The sequence below is a fragment of the Amphiura filiformis genome, chromosome 4 (genome assembly GCF_039555335.1).
Source record: "Amphiura filiformis chromosome 4, Afil_fr2py, whole genome shotgun sequence".
Lineage (NCBI taxonomy): Eukaryota > Metazoa > Echinodermata > Ophiuroidea > Amphilepidida > Amphiuridae > Amphiura > Amphiura filiformis.
Window position 1 is genome coordinate 51,143,830 of NC_092631.1, and position 25,209 is coordinate 51,169,038.

Here is a 25,209-nt window from a genome sequence, read left to right on the forward strand (position 1 = left end):
TGTGTATAAATAGCTACAAATATCTATTATGATCAACATACAATTTAGAAAATAGTTGGTCTCTAGTCTCTGTGACAAAATATTATATATGCCCATGTTTTCCTATATTTTGAAAAGTTCCAAATTGGACAATCGTTGTTTTTGCCGGAGTTTCTAAACGAATAAACACATAAACAGTAACACCAAGGTTTGACTAAGTCAATACAAGCAAGCACATGATCAATATGGTCACATTATACAATCGATTATGTGAGCCGTTACTAGTACCCCGTAGGATCCTTCATTTACATACCAAAATGTATAAATATGGGGTTCTATCATCAAGACTGGTCATTCTGTGTTGAAGAAACTTATCGACAACATGCCTGTCACACCAAGCGGAAAGGGACAAAAGAAGGCCGGTAAGGCCAAGGGCCGTCAAGTAGTCAAGAGACGTAGACGCCGAAAGGAAAGCTACGGCATCTACATCTACAAGGTGCTCAAACAAGTGCACCCAGACACTGGCATCTCCAGCAAAGCCATGAGCATCATGAACAGCTTTGTCAATGATATCTTCGAGCGCATCGCTGGCGAGGCTTCCCGTTTGGCCAACTACAACAAGAAGTCAACCCTCAGCAGCCGCGAGATCCAGACTGCTGTCCGTCTTATTCTGCCTGGTGAACTGGCTAAGCACGCCGTGAGCGAGGGCACCAAGGCTGTCACCAAGTACACTACATCCAAGTAAAGCGAGTACTGATTACTAAACCCAACGGCTCTTTTAAGAGCCACCATTTCTTCCAAAAAGAGTAATGAATGTGTTGTAAAATTGTAAGGTAAAGATTAATATCCACGACTTAGCGTTTACATGGTTTACGATTTGGAAATAGGCATATTTTCTGTGAAGCCATAACAAATGATCATTTAAAACACTAATGAATATATTCCGTAAACGCTCCCTTGACATAACTGGAATTTTAGACACAAGGTAAAAGCGCCCTCCTATAAAAATCCCACCAGCAAATAAAGGCACATAACCTCAATTCTTGTTGGGATTTTTAGAGGAGAGAGCTCTCTATTAATTTTGTACATGAAATTTACCCCAAGGAGCCCAGGTGCGTCATTAGGCGAACGTTTACGGTCTTTTTATCACACATATTCTTGCATAAATTGTAAATAGAAGAACTTTTAAGTGTAGTTGTAATTTAATAATCTACTACTCAAACAGAACGAACATGATACTGTCAGGTGGTTTGCATTGGTGCAGAGCTGTGCTGCTGCAATCGATTACTGGAGCAGACGTTATCGATTTACAGAGCAAGCACACTATTTTGACAAGCTTGTTTCGCGCCAAAATTGTAGAATCCATGTCAATACGCATTATATGCCAATTTTAAACAAATTGTGGCAACAAGCAATGTCATTTAAAGCTATGTCATTTAACAAAACGCTCTGTTAACTTCAGTCATATACAAACTGCAATATTGCAGTCAAACATCTTCAGTATTATGCCTAAGCAAACTAACACAATCGAAACAGAAAAAGAGTTGTAACTCAAAGTTCGTAGGTTTCTGTAAGTGAGCACAAATTGAGTACATGACGTCGTCAAGGTTTTATGACAGTATGTGTATTTCACCAATGTTTTGTTCTCATAAAGGTTTTAGTTGAGGAGATATTGTAGAATGAGTTGGTGTTGATTGTTCTCCACTACCTGTAATATTGAGAGAAGAATAAATAAAATAATTTATACTAAATCCCTACCCATATTTCAATATGAAAATCACATAAACGTTTGTTAAAGAGTTTGGATTTCAACGTATCATAATATATACAACTGTTATAATAACATTAACAAATTTTATAGAAAACTCACCACGAACCACAAAGACAGAAGATGATGGTAATTGGGCTCCTTCGTAAGGACTCTGGTTGTGAAAGTAAAACAAGATATTTTATTTATTTTTAAACCGATAGCGATCCTGTTACAGGGGCGTAGCCAGAGGGCCGGGGCCTACCTGTCCCAAGCAGAAAATTCTAAGGGCTGGGAAAATGGGGACGGCAAAAAGTAAAGCGTCCTTAAAATGACTAAAAATGGGACAAATAATTAAGAAATAGGGACGAAAATTTGGCTTATTAGTTTTCACAAGCTGTAAATTGCGTTTAATTTGTTTTATTCGCAAAAAAAAAAAAAAAAAAAAAAAAAAAACAAGTCTAGAAAAACAAGATGGTTCTTTGACGTTGTTGAGTGTTTCATTGCCGAGTAGTTTGTGATTCAGAAATCGGACATTTATAATTGTAGGGTTTTAAACACATGTGAAAAAAGGGTTTTTTCTATCAAGATAGTTAACATATTTTACAAACCTTTTTTGTACTGCAACTTCCACAAACAACGTCTGACACAAGTACAATACTCCAAACGGCGAGACATATTTCTACAAAGCTAGTGATGACCAAAGCTATGTCAAAGAATATCAGAGCTGCCATTGGCGCCTAAAAATGTAAAATGGACGGAATGAAAAGTTTTTGAAATATTTTCTCAAAATATCAAGAGCTATCATAAGAACTACTGAACCAATACTAGGCTTGTTTGTACTCATTTTAATGCATTTTCATGCTGGCTTCAAATATGGTCATGGAAATTTACATTTTTGAATTTTTACATTTTTTTAACTTGTCGTCTGCAGTAGACACCCGCGTGAACAGAGTTAAAGGACAATTATAGATTTTATGAACACAATATTTTACAACTGTTACACTAAATGAACAATATACATAGGCCTAACTATTAATTTTCATCATAATAACTGCTTACTTCATAAAACGCTACAAATTAATCACTCTGTAAAATGTTGGGGTTACCTCATATTCACTTGTGTGTCTGATGTACTCTCAGGTCCCACTATAATGTGCATCGTTACTATCCGATCCCTTAAGGCTTTACTTATTTATTATGAATACCAATTGCACAAACCTTTTCTTTTTTCAGTGCACCTTCTTTGGATGCAGCAATTACTGCGAGTGAAAAAAGACCCACTGCGTAAATTGTACATAAGGCGCAAAACACTGTGTAAACGATGAGCTGAAATAAACATCATAATGATAGAAAACTCTAAAGTTAAAGTACATTAATTTAAACACGTTGAAGGAAAATCATTTTTTAATGTCTTAAGAAATTTCTTTTCGACCTGATGTCCTCATTGAAGGCAGTTTTAAATGAAAGATATTCTTGTATATTTTGGAAGGAAAAAAAAGTCATTTTGAAGAAGATTTTTGCCTATACCATAAAAACTGGATAGTTAGCAATCATGTGCTTACTATCGAGCGCTTTTGAAAGCATGAAATTGTACCAACGTCCGGCGCTTTACCAATTGAGCTAATGGGGTTGAGACACACATTTGCAGGTTTACTTGTTCGTTTATAACTATGGGTATCGATGATTTGCTCAACACCCTGTACACTTTTGTGGATGGGGCTCTTCATGTCTGCATGTTTTAAAAACGCTCGATAGCAAGCACACATGCTAATTATCGAGTTTTTACGGTATCTCAGAAAATTTCATTATTGGCGACTTTGGTCTGATTGGATTAGATCTTCGCATATATAGAGGAATCGTACAAGGTAACATTTAAATTCCATCCCCTATTAGCTATTAGCTATGTTCAGCTGACTAACTCACTCCTACACCACATACTTCCAAGATCAACTTCCCCGTTTATTTAAAAACATTCTATCCGGTTTGAAAGTTATTTTTCATATACTTTAAGGATATTATAAACGTGTTGTAATGGCATAAACAAAATGCTTACCAAGCATGTATTGTAAGGCTTCTTTGTGGCATAATAACCAAGGCAACCGGTCAGAACAAACTATGATATGTAATAAATAAAAACAAAAATATAAAATCAGCTATTGTGTTTTGCATGCTACACCAACATACCTCCAAACTAACTGACTGGCTATGCTTAGTTATTCTTCTATTATCGTCATATAATTGCCTAAGTCATCTTTTGTAATTTTGTACAAAGTGCAAACTATGGTTCAAGCAAGCACACGAACAAATGATAATGAGACAAATTAATAAAGGGAATAATCAGATATAATTAGGGTGATTACGTAACTGATGCATGCTTGAACCACATTTTGTACTTTGTCCTCAAATTACAAAAAATAACTTAGGCAATTATCGTAGCAGAGTGACGATATAATTTTTATACTTCACATACGCATATCGAAACGCACAAATCAGATCAGTTTGACCAATCTTTAGTGAAATTGAACAACAGATCCAGCTTATACGGTGACTATGACTACGACGACGACAACAACTATCGGACAACAACGACGATGATTTGACGATTATGACGACGACGATGATGATGCGACAGATGATTCTGCAGGTACTGCTCTTGCTGTTGTTGTTGTTGCTGCTGCTGATGATGATGTTGTTTGTGCTGATGTGATGTTGTTGATGATTATAATGATGATGATGATGATGATGATGATGATGATGATGATGATGATGATGATGATGATGATGATGATGATGATGATGATGATGTGGTGGTGGTGGTGGTGATGATGATGATGATGATGATGATGATGGTGGATGGTGATGATGATGATGATGATGATGGTGGTGGTGGTGGTGGTGGTGGTGATGATGATGATGTTGATGCTGTTCGTGCTGATGTGATGTTGTTGTTGATGATGATGACGATGATGGTGACGACGATGATGATGATGATGGTGATGATGATGATGATGATGATGATGATGATGATGATGATGATGATGATGTTGATGATAATGACGATGATGTTTCACTTACAAAAACACCCGAGAAGATAGCCGTGCTCGTTTCACTATAAGTACAATGTAATGCCATTGAAATCATCCCAAACACAAGACAGCTTATACCACAAACCAATTGTCCAAGACAGCTGAACTTGCAATGAATCTCATTTAGTGGCAGAAATACTTTGTAGATCTTTTCTGAATTACTGTTACTTCTCGTATCCATAAGAACTGAAATGAACAAATAATGGATTCATTAGGAAATGAATTTGGAGAAAACCTTCTGACAATAAAATACTATGCTGAGCCATCAACCTGGGTGGCTCACGCTCCAGTAATTTCAGATGATTGAGCCCAGTAATACATCAAAGAATGTCTTCCAATTCATGAAAACAAATAGATAATCAGCTTATCGGATTAAAAGCTTACAGGGAAGGTCTTGCTGCTCAGCGAGTGTTTGTAATTATCAGAAGGTTTTCTCCAAATTCGTTCTCTAATGTATTGTATTGCTTTATACAAATGTGTATGATTAGAAATTGATACAAATTAAACTATTATGCCTCAAGTTAAAAATTAAGTTATTTAATATTTAATACGCTTAAAGATTAGTTGTAAAAGCTCACATTTGAGTATTACTTGATTATTATCATACCTACCTGATAGATAAGATCCGTCCGAACTCTTCATTTCCTAAAACAAAATGTGAAACAACTATTTAATGCCTTCACTGAGTATTGAATACCATTAATTAGACCTGGGCGGTGTATGAAAATAACATGAGGGACTATTTTTGTACGCCATCTGAAAAGGGTCAGGGGGCTTTAAAATTCAGTATAAATACCAATATGCTTTCTTTCGTTATTTCACATTTTGATGAAAATTAAAATTCATCCGCTTGACACCGATTTTCCATTTCCCTCTATTGCGTAAATCTTGAGATTCTAAGAATGGAGGGCGCACAACACTAAACTATAATATTATTCTACTGCGAATACCTGGGAATAATCATGGAATAATGTGTAATACAGGTAGTACATGTAGTACGTTTGTTTAAACACGTGCTCGTCTCATAATATTATTTACACGTGCTCGTCTCATTACACGTATTTACAGCCTCAACCAGTGGGAGACAAAATGGCATTTTTAGAGGAATTGGCAAATAAATAAAATGGTATTAGACTAGTTATTAGACCATACGGTTATTATACCAAACGGGTATTAATTGTTAATAAGAATATTAGACCAAATATGGTTATTGGACTATTATGGTAATTAGTCTTTCTGGTAATAGACCAATTGTAGGCCTATATAGGCTAAATGGGCATTGGACGAAATGGTATTAGATCAAATGGCAATAGATCCTAGAATTTAGGGTATACATACTCGGTGCTATAAAACTAAGAAAGGTCATTGGTTAAGATTTTGGTCATAGTTAGTTTGGGGATTCAACCTTCTATGAACTGATAATGATGTTTTTCACAGTGTAAGAGTTCTGAACTGCTGAATATGAGATAATTGTCCGGAATTGCAATTACCATTTCCCCATTAAAAACCGTGTAATATGGAATTGGTATGAGCTAGAATCAAGTATTTGAATCCAGTGGATAGAATGGACGTTCCTTCCAAAGTTAATTTTTAACAATAATCACACATCATTTACACGGTTAAACATCTTGTTTTGTATTAAAAGGTAATAAAATTATAGATAACTGGTGAAGTCGGTGGTTGATAAATTAAATGATACCTTTTGAGGCTAATATTTACACGGCTTTTAATAAGGTACAATAACAATAATTTGAAATTACTTGGTACTCTAGGTCGGTAAACATGAGTAAGATTTAATATTTCCCTTGAGAAGACCTTTTCAGAGGGCTGGGCTTTCGGAACTAGTGTCAATTTCGGCTCTGAAGATGGCACTTCTTCCAAAAGCTCAGCCCTCTGAAAAGGATTTCTCTAGGGAAAGATTAAATATTACTAGCTCAATAACAATAATTGCCAATATAATACAAGAGGTTCGTAATTGCAAAAAAACTTACTTTGTCAATGAGACAACTTCTGCAAACAATATTTGACCACAGCAGTATACATGCCATTGCTACCAGACATCCAGTGAAGCCCAGTAACACCAACATTGCATCAATTGTAACTCGTAGCACATATAAATCGTACATATCCTAAAATGAAACATAATAATAAGATTAGAACAATTTATATATCTTAAACTAGGAAAGGGGCAACTATTTAAAACGACTCTTTTCAAAGCCACCATCTCTTAAGTCAGAAGTATTCTTGACAAAAGCTTGAGAGTTTTATACTTGACTAACGTTGAACCTGTTTTCTCTTCCTATACCTTTGTATGAATCCACAGTCCAGTATAATAAAATGAATATTAAATCTGTTCATCTGGACTTACTATTTTTGATAGCGACAGTATCGCGTGTCATCCAAGACGCATCATCAGGATAACTGATCAGGTGGTGAGCTATTGACCTGTGACACACTTGATGGTATGACGTCACAGGAGAGTCGCCGGGGTAGTTTCCTGATTGCTGCGTCGTAGGTCCTTGACAGGTTGTGGCGAAGTGCCCCCCCCCTCCTCTGTTGAGCGAAGGTTCCTGCCTCCTTGACTCCTCTTTCAAAACACCTATGTTCTCTGTCGAGACAGAAACTGGTGCATCCCAAGGACACCCCCCACGTAATAAACAAAGTAATATTGTTTATGCCTTCCAGTGCAAAGACTTTGACTGTGAGGACTCATATATATAGGGGAGACTAAACAACCCTTGTACAAGCGCATGTATCAGCACCGTAGACCCAGTTCTACAGGTTTACGATTCTGCAGTTCAAATTTGCCAATCATTCATTTGAGGATAAGGATGTGCTAGTAAGTCTAGATGAACAGATTTAATATTCATTTTATTATGTTTATCTACCTGGCTGACTGAGAATATGCACAAATTCACAGTCCAGTTGCGTATACGCGAACGCAAGGCTACGTGTACGCGAGAACGTGTAAAATTCGTCATGTCATGCATGTCTGGCACTGGCACCCACAGAATTCTGTGGTAAACACTGTCTTATGTTGGAAGTATCAGGTAATAAACATTACCGCTTTATTCTTTAGTTTTATTGCTGATATTATTAACAGAGAAATCATCGAACTTCTTGTAAGATTGAGTGGCAATGACAATTGGACATTACCGATGAAAGAATCGTGTAGATTAAACGATCTTTAGCTAAAGCTGCCCTCACGAAGTAAACCACGCAAACGACGCAGACGCATCGTTGTTAATCGGGGATGAACAACGGTGAAACAAGATTTAATCCCTAAGAAACTCTCAATCAGCATAAATGCAAGTAGTAAAAATCTTTCGAGTACTAAGTTACAAAAAGTATTTAAAAGTTTTCTATCATCAGCATTAAAATGTCAGGATTTATGGCGCGCTTTTAAATCTGTGTCATTTGGGCGTGCTATAATTTCATAATCGTTTTTGATATTTTTGGCCATATAAGCCAATTTAGGACCTACCTACAACGTGCTTAGTTTCAATCTTTCTGGCATAGAATTAATAATATGTCTATTTACGTACCGGTTCTGTAGCTGCTGCAATTCCACCGATGACAACAACATTGAAACCAAAAATGATGTCAATACCCAAAAATACGGTGTACGTTTTCATCTGCGAAATATAATTTTTTTAAATAGGACGTTTTAAAATGTTTTGAACATTGTACTTTTGTGTGCATTACTTATGCATGGTGAAGTAATAAGGAGCAGGCCTACATGTAGCCGAAATTCTTTGATGGTGACCCTTCCGTTTTTGTTGCCTGCTGACGTTGCCACATTAACTGATTGAAAAAGGATACATTTACAAGTTGTGCCCCCCGGTTCAGAAAACCTAGAGCTGCGTCAATGTGTTTAATGCTGGTTTCGTACTTTCCTGCCGCTTGCTGCTTTGCCGCTCTGAAAATGATTTTGCTTCACTGCGCAGTCGCACCAGAAACGCTAGCGGTGACCAGCGGCAAGCCGATATATCGATTATTCCACCGCTTTGCCGCGGCGGCAGTACCGCTGTGAGTTGAATTCAAATCAACTCGGAGCGGTGCCGCTCTGACGTATGAGAACAAAATACAATTTTGGAGCGGCGCTGGGCGGCAAGACTGGCTTTCAGAGTCATGCCGCTGCCGATCAGCGGTGTGCCGCTCCGCTTGCAGTGCAAGTGGCATGATGAAACGTCACGCCGCTCAGCGGCAAGCGGCAGAAAGTATGAAACCAGCATTAGTAAACTCGTACGACTACTCCATCTAATATATATATAGACCCTAATTTGAACAATATGGGATATTATTTAGTAAACTAAAGCTCAGACAATAACTGGTGTTTTACAATAAATAGACTTTTGAAACATATTTTGATCATTAAATTTATATCTATAAATTTGACCGAAATATGGCCATACCTATTGTACGGGTGCGTAGGTACTGTTTTCTATACTTATTTTCTAATCATCCTAGAATTCATCAGGGTCGACTTACCAAACATATACTATCCAGTGTCCGCAATGACGCCAAACCTATAATGCCAGATGCTAAGAACTGTATGGAATTAAACCAGCATAAACGATCATTAACGCAAGTTAATTATTTGAAATTCTATTTAAAATTTTTGAGCTTTGGCACAAATTGCATTGATCATTTCATAGCGAGTGTATAGAAGAATTCAAATATCACAGATATACTTTTGTAGGTCCTGTTGTTCTTGAATTATGTTGTAAAGAGGGCTGAAACAGCAACACTTTTGTAAAACGTACAGAACTCATTAACAACAATAAATCAAGAAAGTTTTCAAAGTGTATGATTTGTAAAATGAACTGTTGAAATACATCAATGTGCTATTTTCAATAATAATATATTTAGATATTGAAAATCAATTTTTTTTGCTACTTCGACCAACAAATGAGGCGCCTAAATTAAGATGGGTAGTAAATAATTGTACGTCGAAGGTAAAGTGTGCTTTTGTGTACATGTGACAACTCAAGCACATCCTTGGGTTGTATTAGAACAAAATGTACCTCTCGCTTGTGTAACCGCTTTCACGTGACTTTCGTTTGACCACTTATTGACAGTAGCCTGTCTATTATAGCGTTAATACGCTGTCAGGTCAGTTACCGATCTAATGCCGGAAGCCCTATGTCTGGAACAAAAAGTACCTCTCGATGAATAACGTGTCGGTAAATCAAATCGGCACAAAGGAACAATGCGTTATGTAATCTATTGCCACTCTATGTTTATAAAGGCTCTTTGGTTGTTATATAATACTTATTGCGGATGACGATACCAAGGTTTGAACAGGGAACGAAATGTATAACTTGTTCATACACTGCTCAAACTTACCCATATTCCCGCCCAAACTGGTACTCCGGATTCGCTCATTTTACACTTAACATTCATCCAGCCGATGCCAAAGATGATAGCCAGAATGCCATTGACCATCTGTGCCACAGCACCCACCACATATTTCTTTCGGTTCTCCATGCGATGGTGGTCAGTCTCGCAACTTCCATGAAGAGAGTCCCCAGAAGTGGTTGAAACGCAATGAATTTGGCTGGTGTGGTTTCCAAACGGTGTCAAATGTTTATCCATGATGCCTGTGATAACCAAAGCATAATGAAAATCCTTAAGCTTCATTTGCAACAGAATTACGTTGCAAACAAGTTATGCTCCATGAGCACGACCGTAAAAAGCCCATGTGTTGATATCAGATATGAGAATCATGTTGCTTGCTATATATAATCTGAGACCGAATTAAAAAAGACTATTTTACTCCTGACGTCACTGTCAATCAAACCCCCACCGCCATTGATTGGTTAGTAGCGTAAATGGAACTTTGCCTCAGCTGGTGCCGTCATCGGAAGAAAGAACAAGAACAGAAAATGTCAAAAAGGCAGAAAGCAACTTTAATAGGCATTGTTGACTTTTCAGACGGTTTGTATGTTTGCAGGTGAATTTGACAATGCGAAATACTGTTTACCGCCGCGTTCTGAGTTTCATTCACAACGACAACTCGTAAATAAATTATTTCCGAGTTTGATTGACAAGTGACGTCAGACGCGAAATAGTATTTTTATCTCTGCCTCAGATTATAAGCAGACTGTGCCAGTGTCGGTGTTATGACTTTTATGGTGCACAGTAATATGTGTAATACTGGTTACATAGTGGTGACTTTCCTTTAAAAAGAAATTTATACTCTCTGTATTATTTGTTATTAATTTTTATTGCAGTCTGTCCACTTTGAAGTACAAACCAAATCTGTGGAATCGGGGGTCGATGCTTTGCGTCACACGCACTGCATGTTTAAAAAAATCACGCAGCACTTGGCGCGCCAAAGAAGCGCAGCATAACACACGCATTGCACTGAAATAATTATTCTCATACCTCCAGTTTCCGAGGTCTATTTACTTTGCACTTCTAGGTGGACAGACTGTAGTAGAGAGGGGTTATTTTTTGGTTAAACATTTTACGTTAAACATTTAGTTACCAATGAATAGATAAATTACCAAATTATCATTATAGATTCAAATGCCAATAAACACATATACGTATTAGAACATTTTATTTCCTGTATACTTTAAGATAAAACTAAAGTACTCACCGATCATTCGTCTTCACATTGACAATAACTGGCAGTGATATACCTTAATGTTGAATAGTATTTTATGTTGCTACGTGTATCTATTATCAATACGTATTGGATCCTAATACAAAATTATTTATTTTATTTCACGTGCCTCACGTGCATTATGAACTTTATACCATATTGACGTATTACAATTATTCATATTTGATTTCCATTATCTTCAAACAATAATCACATGTGAGTGGACACCACAAATCAGCCGTAAAGTCGGCCCGGTCAATTTTGTTTTATTTCGTGTTTAGAAAATATATATCATAAGCTTTAAAATGGTATATCATTTGACTTCAAATGATATCCAGAAGCGGGGTTATGGTTTGTTGAACTCTGTTCCTTCAACAAAATTGTACCTTTTTTCAGTTCTACGTGTGTCTCTTTTTCCACATTTCTGGTAATAAATATCAAACAATCATAATTGACGGTCATTTCAAATCATCCCCAAGTCAACGAGGATCAGGAATGTCCTCTCATTGTTAATTGTTTGTTATACATACCAAGACAAAATACAATGTTTTGTTATCCACCACTTGAACAGGATTTAGCCAAAGCAAACAAAGACAAGAACTATTTAAAGATTATATAGCTTATTATCCTCTTCAGCAATAGGATTATTGATTGGTTTAAACAATGTTTGATGAGATACTTGTCGCAACGAATTGAGATACCAATGAATACGACCTTCACGCACATTTTACACTGTAACTCAGAATACAATTTGCCGAGTTTACGGCTCATTCGTAGTGTCCAGTCACATATTATTATCAGTGCAACGAGACACATAGGAATTTAAAATAAAATATATTGGAAGATGAAACTTATGCAAACATATTCCAGTGAAAACTAAATTTATTATTTTGTTAATTAACGACATCACATTCTTTAAGCAAACAATATATCAAGTTTGGATATATATTTATCAACAATTGTTTTTAAAACTAATATACATGATATTGTATTGAAATCGACCCTATAAAACCTACAAATGTATTTGTTCATATGGTATAATATCATTCTCGTCAGTGTCAGATGAAGGACTAAACTAAATCATCTCCATAAATTACTTGAAAAACTGCAACATCTCTATAATATTTTTAAACTTATAATTTTTCATAAGGTCATATCTTAAAATCTTTTCCATCAAAATGCACCAAATCACTTTTTTGTGAAATACAGTAAGAGTGCCCAATCTTGCATTTAAAAGCAAGAAGTATAGCAATAAATAATTTTGCCAAACTAGGGACTAAAACACAAGCTTTCAGTCTTTAACTTGTTAATTATAATCCTGGAGAGAGATATTTTTTATTTTTAACACTTTATTGCTGGAAATTTCAACACGGTATATAAATTCCAAAATGATTTTTGAGAAAAAGATGGTTCATATTCAAGATAATTATTTAAAATATCAGTGCGGTTTTTTTTTGTGTGTGTGTATTTCAGAAATTCAACTACCCTTTTACTTAAGAGAGCGAAAAGTAGAAAAAACATGGTTCAGGCATGCATTTAAATATATTTATTCACAATCTTTGCACAAGATAATGAGACAAATTAAAGGGAATAGTCAGAAATTATTCGGCTGGTTACGTAACTGATGCATGCTTGAACCATATTTTGTACTTTGTTTTCAAAATTACTTAGGCAATTATCGTAGCAGGGTAACAATAATTAGTTTCAAACATTAATAAGAACAATTTTCTATGTTTCTAAGAAGAATTTTGTTATGTTGTCCAAACAATGCGAGTCAAAATCATGCTTTTTTATGAATTTCCCCGAACTAGAGCATTTGTACATAAATCTGAACATGAGTTACATTCTTCAAACAATAATAATTATTATTATTATATAAAAGGATTCTCTATCATATTAATTGCAGAAAGTGATATGTCTACGCTCAATTACTAGAAATACTTTGACCAACTTTTAACTGTATTGTTTCGATATGCCGTAAAGATTTGCCTAATGGCGTTAGGGCTCCTTTGGCAATAAGTCCAATTTTAAGTATAACTCAAAAATGCGCTCCCGTAAAATTCCAACCAGCAAAATAAGGACACGGAACCTTAATTCAGGCGGCGGATGACATGATCGAGCCGGCAACTTGTGAAACCTCCCGGCCGTATGGCATTTTTCAATACAGTCGGTTAATTTTGTGGGGATCATTATCAAACCCCAACGGTTTTAGCTTGTATTTATATTATTTATCAACATAGGCCTATTTGTTTGTGATATTTCAAGCGTTTTAAAATTTCAAAATAATCCCATTCAATTACACGGTTGACGATGAAAATTTACTGAATTTAGAGAATGCAATGCGGCCACCACCTGCCTTAATTCTTGTTTGGATTTCAGAATAGGGACTTTCTATTTGCACATGATATTTACTCCTAGGCAAAGGAGCCCAAGTGCGCAATTAGGCGAATCTTTACGGTATACCATTAAAAAATAAGAATATACTTTCTGTGGTGTTAAAGTCCTGGTCAGTGTATTGTCAAGCACAGATTATGGTATGTTGTGTTCTATTTGAAGCTTTAATTTCGTTTAGTTATGTGTTTACTGAACCCAAATAAATCCCAACTTCATTCAGAAAAATTGAGCTTCTGTTGATTAAAAGCTCAAAATATTGTGAATATAATAGACGAGGTAATAAGGATTCTAAGAAATATAAATATACAATGTAATATGGGCACTACAGGGTTGACCATATTATTAATTTCTTGTTATGATCAAAGCATGTTGTTAAAATCCCATGTGGATCCATACACATTTTCCCATCGCCGTTGCCGTCTTTGTTGTCTCATCGTGGTCTCATCCATTTGATTCTCTTCACCATTAACATCGTACCCGTTATTTGTAAAATATTTACTACAGCAGTATCGCATGAGTAAAACTCCGACTGCCAAATATTCCATTATCGTAATTAATGAATAGCCAATGTAGAGTCCAGCAGTTCCACCGATGTCACTGAATAAACTTTCCTCCTGCATGGATAGACATGGCAAATAATTAAGTTTTAATGTTAACTTCTGAAATATATCAATCTGTTTTATCTGCTCAAGCAGTGAGCTTTGGTTGGTAACAACATACTGATACTCCTTTACGATTAAATGCGTCGATATTGCTTTAACGTGGACGCTTTCTGTTACATGTAAGTGTACTATATACTATATTGGCATAAAATCACTGTTTGAAAAAAAAGTAGTAATATGGCATACCTTCGCATGTTCCGCAGTTTACAATATCGGGACCAAATGCAATTTGCGCGAACCAACGTATTGGCTTGCTAATTGTGATAATCATTCACATTTGCGCTGAAAATGTTCTATATTTTTAGATGGATGTATAGGGCTAAAGGGGACGACATTTGACATCAGAAAATCAATACAAACCAAAAAGCCAAATGACTTATACAATGCGTTGACTTTGTATGTCATGTTTGATGACACATGCCATTGGCTATAATATCAAAAGTTCAGCCGCCTGATAAAAGTTTACTTTTTTGGGTAATTATTTAAGAGCTTCGTTTATGTGGAGTATTGACTTTCCAGCCCCTTTCGCCATAATAGTATTGTTTGTTAACATGTAATCAGTTTTGATGATACTTGACGTTTTCGTTAGTATGTATTTTTTAATAAACATGATAAAGGAAACATCAACATGAATATTACCTCATAGGCAGGTACTTCTTTCGTGACAGCATAGTTCAATTCCTCAAAGAAAACTTCCAATCGAACAAGGTTACGTTCAACCGATTCTATGTCGTTGATATCGAATGTCTTATCAGATATAGAGTGTATAGTTCGAAGCAAATGTTGCTACAAATAAAAATAATTGTCACAAAGGTTTAGACACGGCGGTTAAACTACACTAAGCACTAAGCCAAAAAAAATCTTTTCCATCAAAATGAACCAAAATTTCACACAAGATTACTTCAATACTCTACTCTAAACACTTGTCAGTAACTAAGCAGTTGTCCAACTGACACAACAGCAAAATGCACTGACGTGGAACAGCTTTCTGGACCACATTTACAGTCCAATCATTGGCATCCAGCACAAGAAATCTGCCAGCTATCGATTCAACTGTTGGGGGTAACAATATTGCATTAAGATTAGCACAAGGTAATTTAAATAACAGTTGAGTTGTCTCTAAACCACTTCCCGCTTTTTTCCCATCATTTCTCCACATTTCCAAATTCATTTTGAAGAATTTTCCCAACTCTGAGGGGGCACATCCATTTCGGACACCGCCTGCGGAAGCTGACGCGCCCAATTTCAATTTAAAAAACGCCCTAAACCCGTCGTGCATGGTTGGAGCAAACAATAATTCAGGGGTTACAATGGAAAGACCCAATGTTGACTAGATGAGGAGGCGTACTTACTAAGTAGACCTCTGATGGCCATGCCGATTGAGACACAGTTTTCGTAAAATATCTGGTGCTGTGAAAATCAAAGAAACATCACTCGTGTCAAAATTCTTGTCCACGATCTTAATATGTATGTGTATTCATACAGTGCATGGATGATAATTCTAATATTATGGTCTTAGCTGAGAGCAAATAAAACGGACTAAATCCGGATTAGAATAGGACAAATATTAACATTGTCATAATAAACTTATATTTCTAAACGATACACACACAAGAAGTTCAGAAAGTTTGAGAAACATGGCGAGTGTAAATAAGCAAATGAATCCAAAATCAACAATAAAACACAACTTTCGCTTCGACTAGTACTAGCTTACTTGCATTGCTGTCCACAGTCACATCCAAGTGCATTGTTGTCGTGAAGGTAAGTCATGTATTGACGGCAAACATCTGGTTTTAAAATAGGAGCATTGTACAAAATAAACAAAATGTATTTTCTCATGATCCTCTTTAATAAGAGTCGTAACACAAATTGCGTTCAAATACCACAGAACAGTAAAACGAAGGGTCTTCAACCTTAGATGGTTGATCAACCATGATGTTCAACAGCTAATGACAATGACAGCTAGAGACCTATGTGCTTCAGACAGTCAGTCAGTGGCGTAGCGTGGATAATCATACTGGGGGCCGACCATGATTGGGGGGGCACCGGGTCTGATTGGGATTTTTTGAAACTTCCGATCGATTGGTGGACACGTGCCCCCTCCCCCCCCTCGACACAGTGCTTGGAACAGAAAGTACGCATTAATTGATAACAATGCGACAAGAAAGAGTCTCCAATCCACTTGATTGGAGGATGTTATTCACCTCACCTTCTGAAGTATTTGATATCCTGCATCTTGGCCCATCAAGTTCAATTGTATCAGAACAGCCACACGCTTCTAATATGTTACCATGAAGGCAAGCTCTTAGGCAACGCTGTATTAAATGGCAAAAATATTGAATATTTAGTGACACAGTAACATAATAGCCACCTGCTCACTACTAACCTATAAGCCCTTTCGCCATTTCGGAAAATTGCAACTGCGCATGCTCAGACATCGTCACACAGTTCTTCAACGAGAGATAAACACGAGGAGGCTGCAGTGCGTTTCCAATGCAGTGAACTGTGCCGTTTGCATAAAAACATCTTGTACTGGAATTATGCCGATTATTTTGTCTTTATTTCTTCTTATTTGATTAAATATATTGATATCATGAAGAAATAAAGACAAAATAATTGGCAAAATCCCAGTACAAGATGTTTTATGCAAACGGCACAGTTCACCGCATTGAAATGTACAGTAACCTCATCGTGTTTATCTCAATTTCATCGGCAAATATTACCCATGATGCACCATGATCTGAAATTGCGAATGGGCTTATTGACGATAATTATTGCAGAGATGGTAATATATTGGAATTTGGAATACAAAGACTGCATGACCTCTTAGTACTTGCTCATAACAACAAACGCGTGTAATTCCAATAGTATGAAAGAGCGTGATCATGGCCGGATCATGGTGCTACAAGTCATTCATGAATTTAGAGTAGGTCTGCCCTGTATCCCAACCTTCGCCACTCCCCATCAATGTTGCAGGGTCTCACACGGACCTGTTGCAGGGTCTCACACGGACCTGTTGCAGAGTCTCACACGGACCTGTAGCTGTTGACAACATGGCTTGTCCAACATGAGATATTCACCATCAGACAGTTAGAGTGTGACAACATATTTTCCATGATTGTGGTTGCTCATATTTTTATACATCCCATCATACACTAGATCTATTGTCATTCCTACTGATACGTGCCCGTACTTTTCGTTGGAATGTCTATAATATACCGTTACACAGGTGTGACGTTTTCAAACTCACGAGAGCAGGAATAATTCCCGTAAGCTTACTATTGATACGCGCTAATATTTCCTGTATGGTGGAACATCATGAAAATAGCTTATACCTTTCTGTCGTAACGTTCGCCCTCTATTGTCGTAACTTTGCCTTGTCGCAAATCGTGCCAAACAGTATTATCGGGGATACAATCACTATACTTCCCTCCAAGACGAGAAACGTTCTCCTGATAAAAGAACAAAATCATGGTATGAGTTAGTTTTATTTGGGTATGAATTCATGATATTTTAATATTCAAATTGCCTTTGACAACTATATATGATTAAAAACTACAAGCAATCAAGATATTTATATCCCTAGCCATCTTATTTCTACGTCTTTCTAATCCATTATTATCATGTCATGAAATACGGTCGATTCGCAATACGATGCACCTCCGGCGCTTGCTGAAGAGAGGCCAAATTACGCAATGCATCATGGGAAAATATCGATATCAACCTACTGATCACACTGAATCCTTCGTGAAACTGTTTTCAACATTTAATATCATTATCACACTTCACAAAATCCAATGGGGGCTAGACCGGCGATATCGAACCAAAAATGGTGGAATATGGTGCAAAAGTGGAATAAACACGCGCAAATGGTGCCAAAAATGTCACTTTTAAGGCTAAAATGGCAGAATGCGAGGGTAATATAGTCAGAAACCCACATACAGGAATGTGGGTACATAATTGTATGGACCAACCCCTCCTCCTCATCAAAATGTTCGGGATTCACTCCCACAACCCCTCCCGGGATTTACGCCTATGACCCTAGAGGTGAAAAAGCAACCGTTGGCGGCGCATCTTAGGCCTATATTGTGAATGGCAAGAGTTGAAGATGAAGAATGAGATGGTGTATAATAAGCAAATTATACTTTACATAAACCACACTGTGAAAAACAATAAGTGAAGAATAACCCTAAGCTATTAAAGTGCAGATATTATATTTCATTTAATGAAGTAAGCTACCCTTTCTCCAGCTTTTTAGACCGTCAGTACAAACTCCCCCGCTTGCAATCGGAGGTCAATGATTCAATCATCACTAAATTCCACAAATTGATTGCTCTTTCAAACTCTTTTACGTATCATGTCTTTCTTAACCCATGAAGACAAATCTGACCTTTTCTATTGACATTTGTTTTGTTATATTCAATGAATATGCATAACGGCAGCATTTGATTTCTTTCTTCTGTGAACGTGGGAGTGGCCTGCGTTGTTATTTTCCTTAACTTCTATCCCGGGCATTTTTATTTCTTTAAACGTAATAAAAGTAAGTTTATACATTTTCTACACATTCGTATTTTGATATTAAGTTTCATTTTGCCCCCCCCCCCCCAAAACAACTGACATTTGACTAGTTTTAAGGACACGTGCTCAAATTTAAACATGATATTAAATTAATCAAAACTCACTAAAAACCGTATTTGTTAACTTTTTAGCTCTTTTTCATCACTTTCATGAACTTTAACAATCCGAATTAAGAAAATTAAATCATACTTTCACTTTAAAGAGCTTTAAAATCATTAAGTGATTTCTTAAGACTTAATTCAGACCATAAAATCGGAATTTTACACATATCTATCCTGTTTTTGACCTGATTTCTATGACAGGCCTAATTCCGGCCAATATGCCTTATAAGGGCGCACACCACCAATACAGCGTCCCATTGAAACACACGTGAAAACACACCTTTTCCGTGCGCGATTTTAGGCCTTTTCGGCAACAAATTGACTATAAAATACTACCAATCGATTGCAAATCGATGAAAATTTAATATATGTTTCAATGTACGGGTAGTCTTGTGATTAATTTTCGAGATATGGGCGCTTAAACAGCACCATGACCATTTTCGACCCTTCTATACCCTGAAAACCCGTTTCTGGCCATTTTTTCAATCCGCGGGCCTACTTTATTCAAAAATTGTGTTTTGCACCTTTTGGGCGATCCAAGTTCATGTATAGGTCTCAATGTTTTATTTAAGCTATAACATGCTTCTCCTTTTCCTTACAAGTCCGCAGAAAGACCCAAAATACCTCTAAAAAGATTTCGATTTTACCGGAACTCATCCACATTACATCGCTCGCGGAGTGATTTGGTGGTGTGCGCCCTTATAAAAGACATTGTTTCAAAATCGGTTCTTTTTTTCATAGATTTAGAAACTTTCTTAACTTTTGAGTTGAATCCTCAAGTTTTATTACTCTAGGACATATAGATTTAGAAAAAATGACCTTTGTAGTCATGCGTCCAATACAGAAAATATACAGTTTTTGTGATTTTGACCATTCTAGCAGGGATGACCATTTTCTTCAAAAATGTCACTCGCATCAGCGTCTTTTGAATGGTATATTTGCATTTTTATTTCTTTAAACGTAATAAAAGTAAGTTTATACATTTTCTACACATTCGTATTTCATCAAAATGCAACAAAAAAATGCCGAAACTGTCAAATTTTGCTCCATTTTTTCAAAATTATGCCAAAATTTTCAAAATTTTGCTCCATTTTTTCAAAATTTTCTACCCGATGACCCTTTTTTTAAAATCTTATACTCGAGGACCCCCTTTTTTCAAAATATTGTACCCAATGACCCCTTTTTTATTTTGTTTGTACCCAATGACCCCTTTTTTAAATAACGCATTGTACCCGATAGGCCCCTACTTCGCGACTCCGGTAGGCACATACCCGTCACTTCCAAAGTTGAGTGCCCCCCGGGACTTCTATGCATCTGTGAATATGCCTGATACTTGTCACAGCCGATCGCAGCCGATAACGAGAAATGTTATAAGGATAAACCATAAACACGGATATTGGAATTTCGACCCTAGCCGTTTGTAGCCAGTTTGGTTTAGGTTTGGTTACCATGGTTACAGTGACTGAAATGAATATCTTGATATTTGTCAATTGGGTAATATTCAAAGTATCAAAGCTTATGAAGACCCTTCTCCCCTCGAACCATCGTCTGCTATAGGGCAGTGTCATCGCCCCGATATCTTCATGGCAGAAATCGTCATGGTAGGTTGAATCCACAGCCACACATGGCCATTTTTTTCCGACCTTTGAGACGCATAATGAGCCTAGGGACATCCCGACTAAGGCTACTGACCATGCTGACAATCATGACAATAGCCGGGTAATTGATTTTTCTGTGTGTAAGTGAGCTTGTATACGCCATGTGAGGGGGTGCTCACACTACGCTGTGTGTGACATCTGTGTGTGAGTGAACATGTATACGCCATGTGAGTGACTGCTCACATCAGAAAATCAGAATATTTTTGTCAATTTTTGAGTTCCAGACGCAAGCTAACGACTATCATATCCGTTGAACATATATATTCAAGTGCAAGGAACCACATCTGGTTTATTTAGACGAAATCATTTACGAGATATATTCATCATTTTCTACCCCGGTATCCAAAGATTTATCGTCTGAATATCAATCGTGCATAGCACATTCACGTGTATCGATCCCGGGTATTCATTTCAGTGTCTCTGGCTGTATAATGTAATTATTAACCGGGCGATGTCGGTGTGTAGGGGATGTATAATAATAGGTACTCTATGTTTACAGCTTACATATCTGAGTCCAATTGATGTAATTGTGCCTGGTCTTATAGTGATACCGTCATCAACTGGTAAAGCAACAGTGTCTGCAGGATTGATAGAAACGCGAATACCAGCTTCACGGCCAAATATACTCAGGTACTCATTTTGTTCCAGAAATAGCGTCATTTTCAGGCCTGAAAATAAACAAGAATCATTCCCAATCATTATTTTATCAACTACGAAAAAAAGATACTTTAGAGATTATTTTTAGCTAATCATCATTGGTGTGCGCGTCAAATGTATAGTATTAATAAAGAATTCACATCGTTTCCGTTGACACCAATGAGCCCAATGTCAAGAACATTGTCACTTATCACTGATTTTGTTACTTAGTTTGAAGAAACAAATAAATTTGAAGCCATTTTGAACTAGAAAGTCGATTTTCGAGGTTTCTGTGGTGCTGTATCGGCTCTCACCCAAAGATTCCATTTAAAAAAGGTTATGCTCTCACCGAATGCCCCTTAGTGCGAAAGTGTCAGTCCTACACCTGTATGCTATCCATTTCATATTGAAGTGCCCCCCCCCCCCGGGCTCACTCCAATTTAATAAAGATATATAAATTTATACTGGCGTTGTTAAGCTATTGAAGATCGACAATATTGGCATCGCATAATGGAGGCCCGTGACAAAAATGTGCTGGTAAATATTTGTACAGTTTTTGATATTTTCAACATACCCTTTAAATGCACAATATGTCTATAGTCAAATTTGTTAAATGTACACAAAGACCACAGATGGAAATTGTCTTGAGCTTTCACCAGCGTGATCATCAGTTGATTGCCTGTCTTGGGGAGTTTCGGCCCTCTTATAATCAAGACTACCTCGAGGTGGGGGGACGGCAGTTAAAAAACACCACCTCCCGCTGGTGAGTTACTAATAAAACTCTAAGGCTAAGTAAATAACCTGCTTCTCAGAAAATGTGGATTGCGATGTTTGTTAAGCTGCGCGGAGCTCCAAGCCATTTCTTGACCAAATTGTTGATCTTCCGCTTCATTGCCTTATTACATGAGTTATTGCTACCTCATAGACCATGGCCATAATCCGTGTCATGAGACCATATTGCAAGCACCACAGTTTCAACTTCCCGGGCAAGCCTACTCACCATAATTTGAACTAGCTCGTGTAGACTGAACTGGCGTCTGATCACTGCCATTTCCAGCATAGTTGAAGGTAAAACAGTTACCATATGTATCATCGAGTAATCGTGCAAATTTGCTGTTAAAGAAGAAGATGAAAGAAACGTCAATACCACCAAATTTCAAATCGCGCGCTTTATTTAAGTTAAAATATCTCTTTATTGTCATTAAATCGTAAATTCTGTTGGTCTATTTTGTATTACATACAGTACACCTAATTTATTACCTTATATTTTTGCATTGTTGTTCATTATAGGTGCACTGCAGGATAAGATCTTCACCTTGATGACCATACTTTGCAATTTCATCACCCGTCAGTTGTAACACATCTTCAAGATCACTGAAATCCGCAGTAGAACTGAATGATACAAACGTATTCCAATCCGGGGGGTTTTCACCTTTTACACGATGAAACCCACGTGATTTGTAGTTACTCTCTTCAAATTTGGTCGCCAATTCTTCATAGTCGATGTTAGTGGGAAACGATTCCAGTATGTAACGTGAATACCAGTCGTCAACAAAAGGAGACTCCTCAGTAGCTACCGTACGTCATTTGGTAAAAAGATATAGACGAATGGTGTAAAAAAGCAGGACGCTTTACATTACTGGTCGATCACGATATGATTTCGGTTTTTAGTATTTTAGAAACTTTTCTGATGATCGTTTGATCCTGTTTGAGCCCTCTCTCGCTAGCTTTTGATTCATCAAGCTACTGGGGTCCAACCTTTATGTAATTATTTTGTATAAGCTAATCCTAACCCTAACCCTAAACTTATTCATAACCCTAATCCTAACCCTAACCCTAACGCTAATCCTAACCCTTAACTAACCCTACCCAATCAATGACAGTGCCTGTTTCAAGCCTATAAGTCTCCATGCATGATCGCCTGCCGAATTCGACTACCTCTTTGGAAAGGAACTAAGTTTAGACCCCAGTCATATTGGGTAGCTGTGTTAACGTGTCTATGACTGAAATCTTATTGTATTCGACAAGTAATGAAATACTGCTAATACTTAAGGGCTGGGGTATGAACGTTTGGACAGTATTTATTTTGGGACATTAGAGCACATCAGACATATCGAATTGCATTCTGAATATGAAGAATGTCATTCTAATATCAAATAATTTTGATTTTTTGAAATTCACAATTTAATACACATTTTATGGCAAATCATTAAAAATTGATATTTTTGATATTTAACAGTACTTGAAGTAAACTTTATAAATCTGATGATTTATACTTCAAGTGTATGTAGGTGGGATGAAAAGCCGACGATCAATTGAAAATTTTGACCTTTCGTATTGAAGATATGGATTTTTTTTCCCAAAACACCAAAAAAATTAGGTCTTTTTGGGAAAAAATCCATATCTTCAATATGAAAGGTCAAAATTTTCAATTGACTGTCGGCTTTTCCTCCCTGCTACATACACTTTAAGAATATATCATTAGATTTATATAATTTACTTCGAGGACTGTTATATATCAACAAATTTGAAAAATATCAAATTTTTATAATTTGTCATAAAATTTGTATTATATTGTGATTTTAAAAAATGAAAATTATTTGATATCAGAAAGACATGCTTCGTATTCAGAATGCAATTCGATAGGTCTGAGGTGCTCTCATGTCCCACAAAAAATACTGTCGAAACGCAATAAACGCTCATTTTGGATCCCTTAAGGTCAACAGGCTTCAATGGTACTTGACCTATTTTGCTGTGTTACCTAGGTAACAAAACATCCTATAGTGGGAATTCCAATTGAATGAACGCAGCTTTCAATAGCATGACGAATATTTGCGTACACTCCGCGATATACGCCAGCGTGTGCAACTGTGCGTGAGCAACGAGGAAGTGAATCTAACCATGCCAACGCACTCGTGATTGGTTAGCATTGTCAGGTCGTGCGTTCGCGTTGTAGTTTGAAATGCGCGATATATGATCGCGGTTGGATCGAGTACAGCTATTGAAAGCTGCGTTCATTCAATTGGAATTCCCACTATAGATCATAATTATAGATGGCACAATCCTATTCTTGTTTGAATTGTTTGATCAAAACGAACAATTCGACACCTCTTTTGTCGAAAACTCAAGAACGGTACGTTCTAGATAGATCTAACTATATATTTTCCGAATCCTTGTGACTAGTGAAATACTTTGGAAAATTGTGTAACACAATTTGAGCAAGTTTGAAATTTGACCCTGTGTAAAGTTCGATGACCTTTCCCTGCCAAAAGGTACTCTGGTTCAATTGCTATCATACATTTATGTATAGCCCATAATGTCAACTATCTCTGGTAGTAGTGCAGTTTTGTCCTCTCCCTCTCCCGAACTGGTACCAAACACCCCATCTGAGGGTGGCCAGGCTCATACACTTAAATATTCTATACACACCTGATGATCAGGTGAATGTATGTTGGTATTGGAAGGATAATTTTGTAGTGTAATATTTCACCTTGGTTTTCGCAATCTATTTCATCTAATCCACCATAGCAGTCCACCTTCCCATTACAAAGAAGGTATACATGAAGACATACGCGGGATAAAGGGCATTGAAAGTAATCATTTCCGCAGTCTGAAAAATGTAAAAAAGTCTTTTATTATGGATGGCAATAGGCAATCGAAATGTTTCCCGATACATTATTGTGCACTGAACTACCGGTGTCACCTTGGTTTGAATGAAACGAGATTAAAAGCCATGGATCATACTGCAGTTA

General features: G+C 36.8%; 2 protein-coding genes across 2 annotated transcripts in view; one reads left to right on the top strand and one right to left on the bottom strand.

Annotated features, from left to right (window-relative positions):
• Positions 1-361: 361 nt before the first annotated feature.
• On the top strand, positions 362-724 carry LOC140149863 (histone H2B, gonadal-like). Its single transcript, XM_072171892.1, has one exon. It carries the CDS (start codon positions 362-364, stop codon positions 722-724), a length of 363 nt encoding a protein of 120 aa, XP_072027993.1.
• A 12,450-nt stretch (positions 725-13,174) lies between these two features.
• LOC140151030 (uncharacterized) overlaps positions 13,175-25,209 on the bottom strand; it is a 50,409-nt gene continuing 38,374 nt past the window's right edge. Inside the window, exons 16-25 of the mRNA XM_072173220.1 lie at positions 24,948-25,067; positions 22,718-23,030; positions 22,458-22,570; positions 21,326-21,489; positions 17,820-17,936; positions 16,694-16,799; positions 16,199-16,271; positions 15,837-15,894; positions 15,124-15,270; positions 13,175-14,436 (exon numbers count right to left, since the gene is read on the bottom strand). Of these exons, the coding sequence (XP_072029321.1) occupies positions 14,182-14,436; positions 15,124-15,270; positions 15,837-15,894; positions 16,199-16,271; positions 16,694-16,799; positions 17,820-17,936; positions 21,326-21,489; positions 22,458-22,570; positions 22,718-23,030; positions 24,948-25,067 (1,466 nt within the window). The 3' untranslated portion in view covers positions 13,175-14,181. The remainder of the gene's footprint in view (positions 14,437-15,123; positions 15,271-15,836; positions 15,895-16,198; positions 16,272-16,693; positions 16,800-17,819; positions 17,937-21,325; positions 21,490-22,457; positions 22,571-22,717; positions 23,031-24,947; positions 25,068-25,209) is intronic.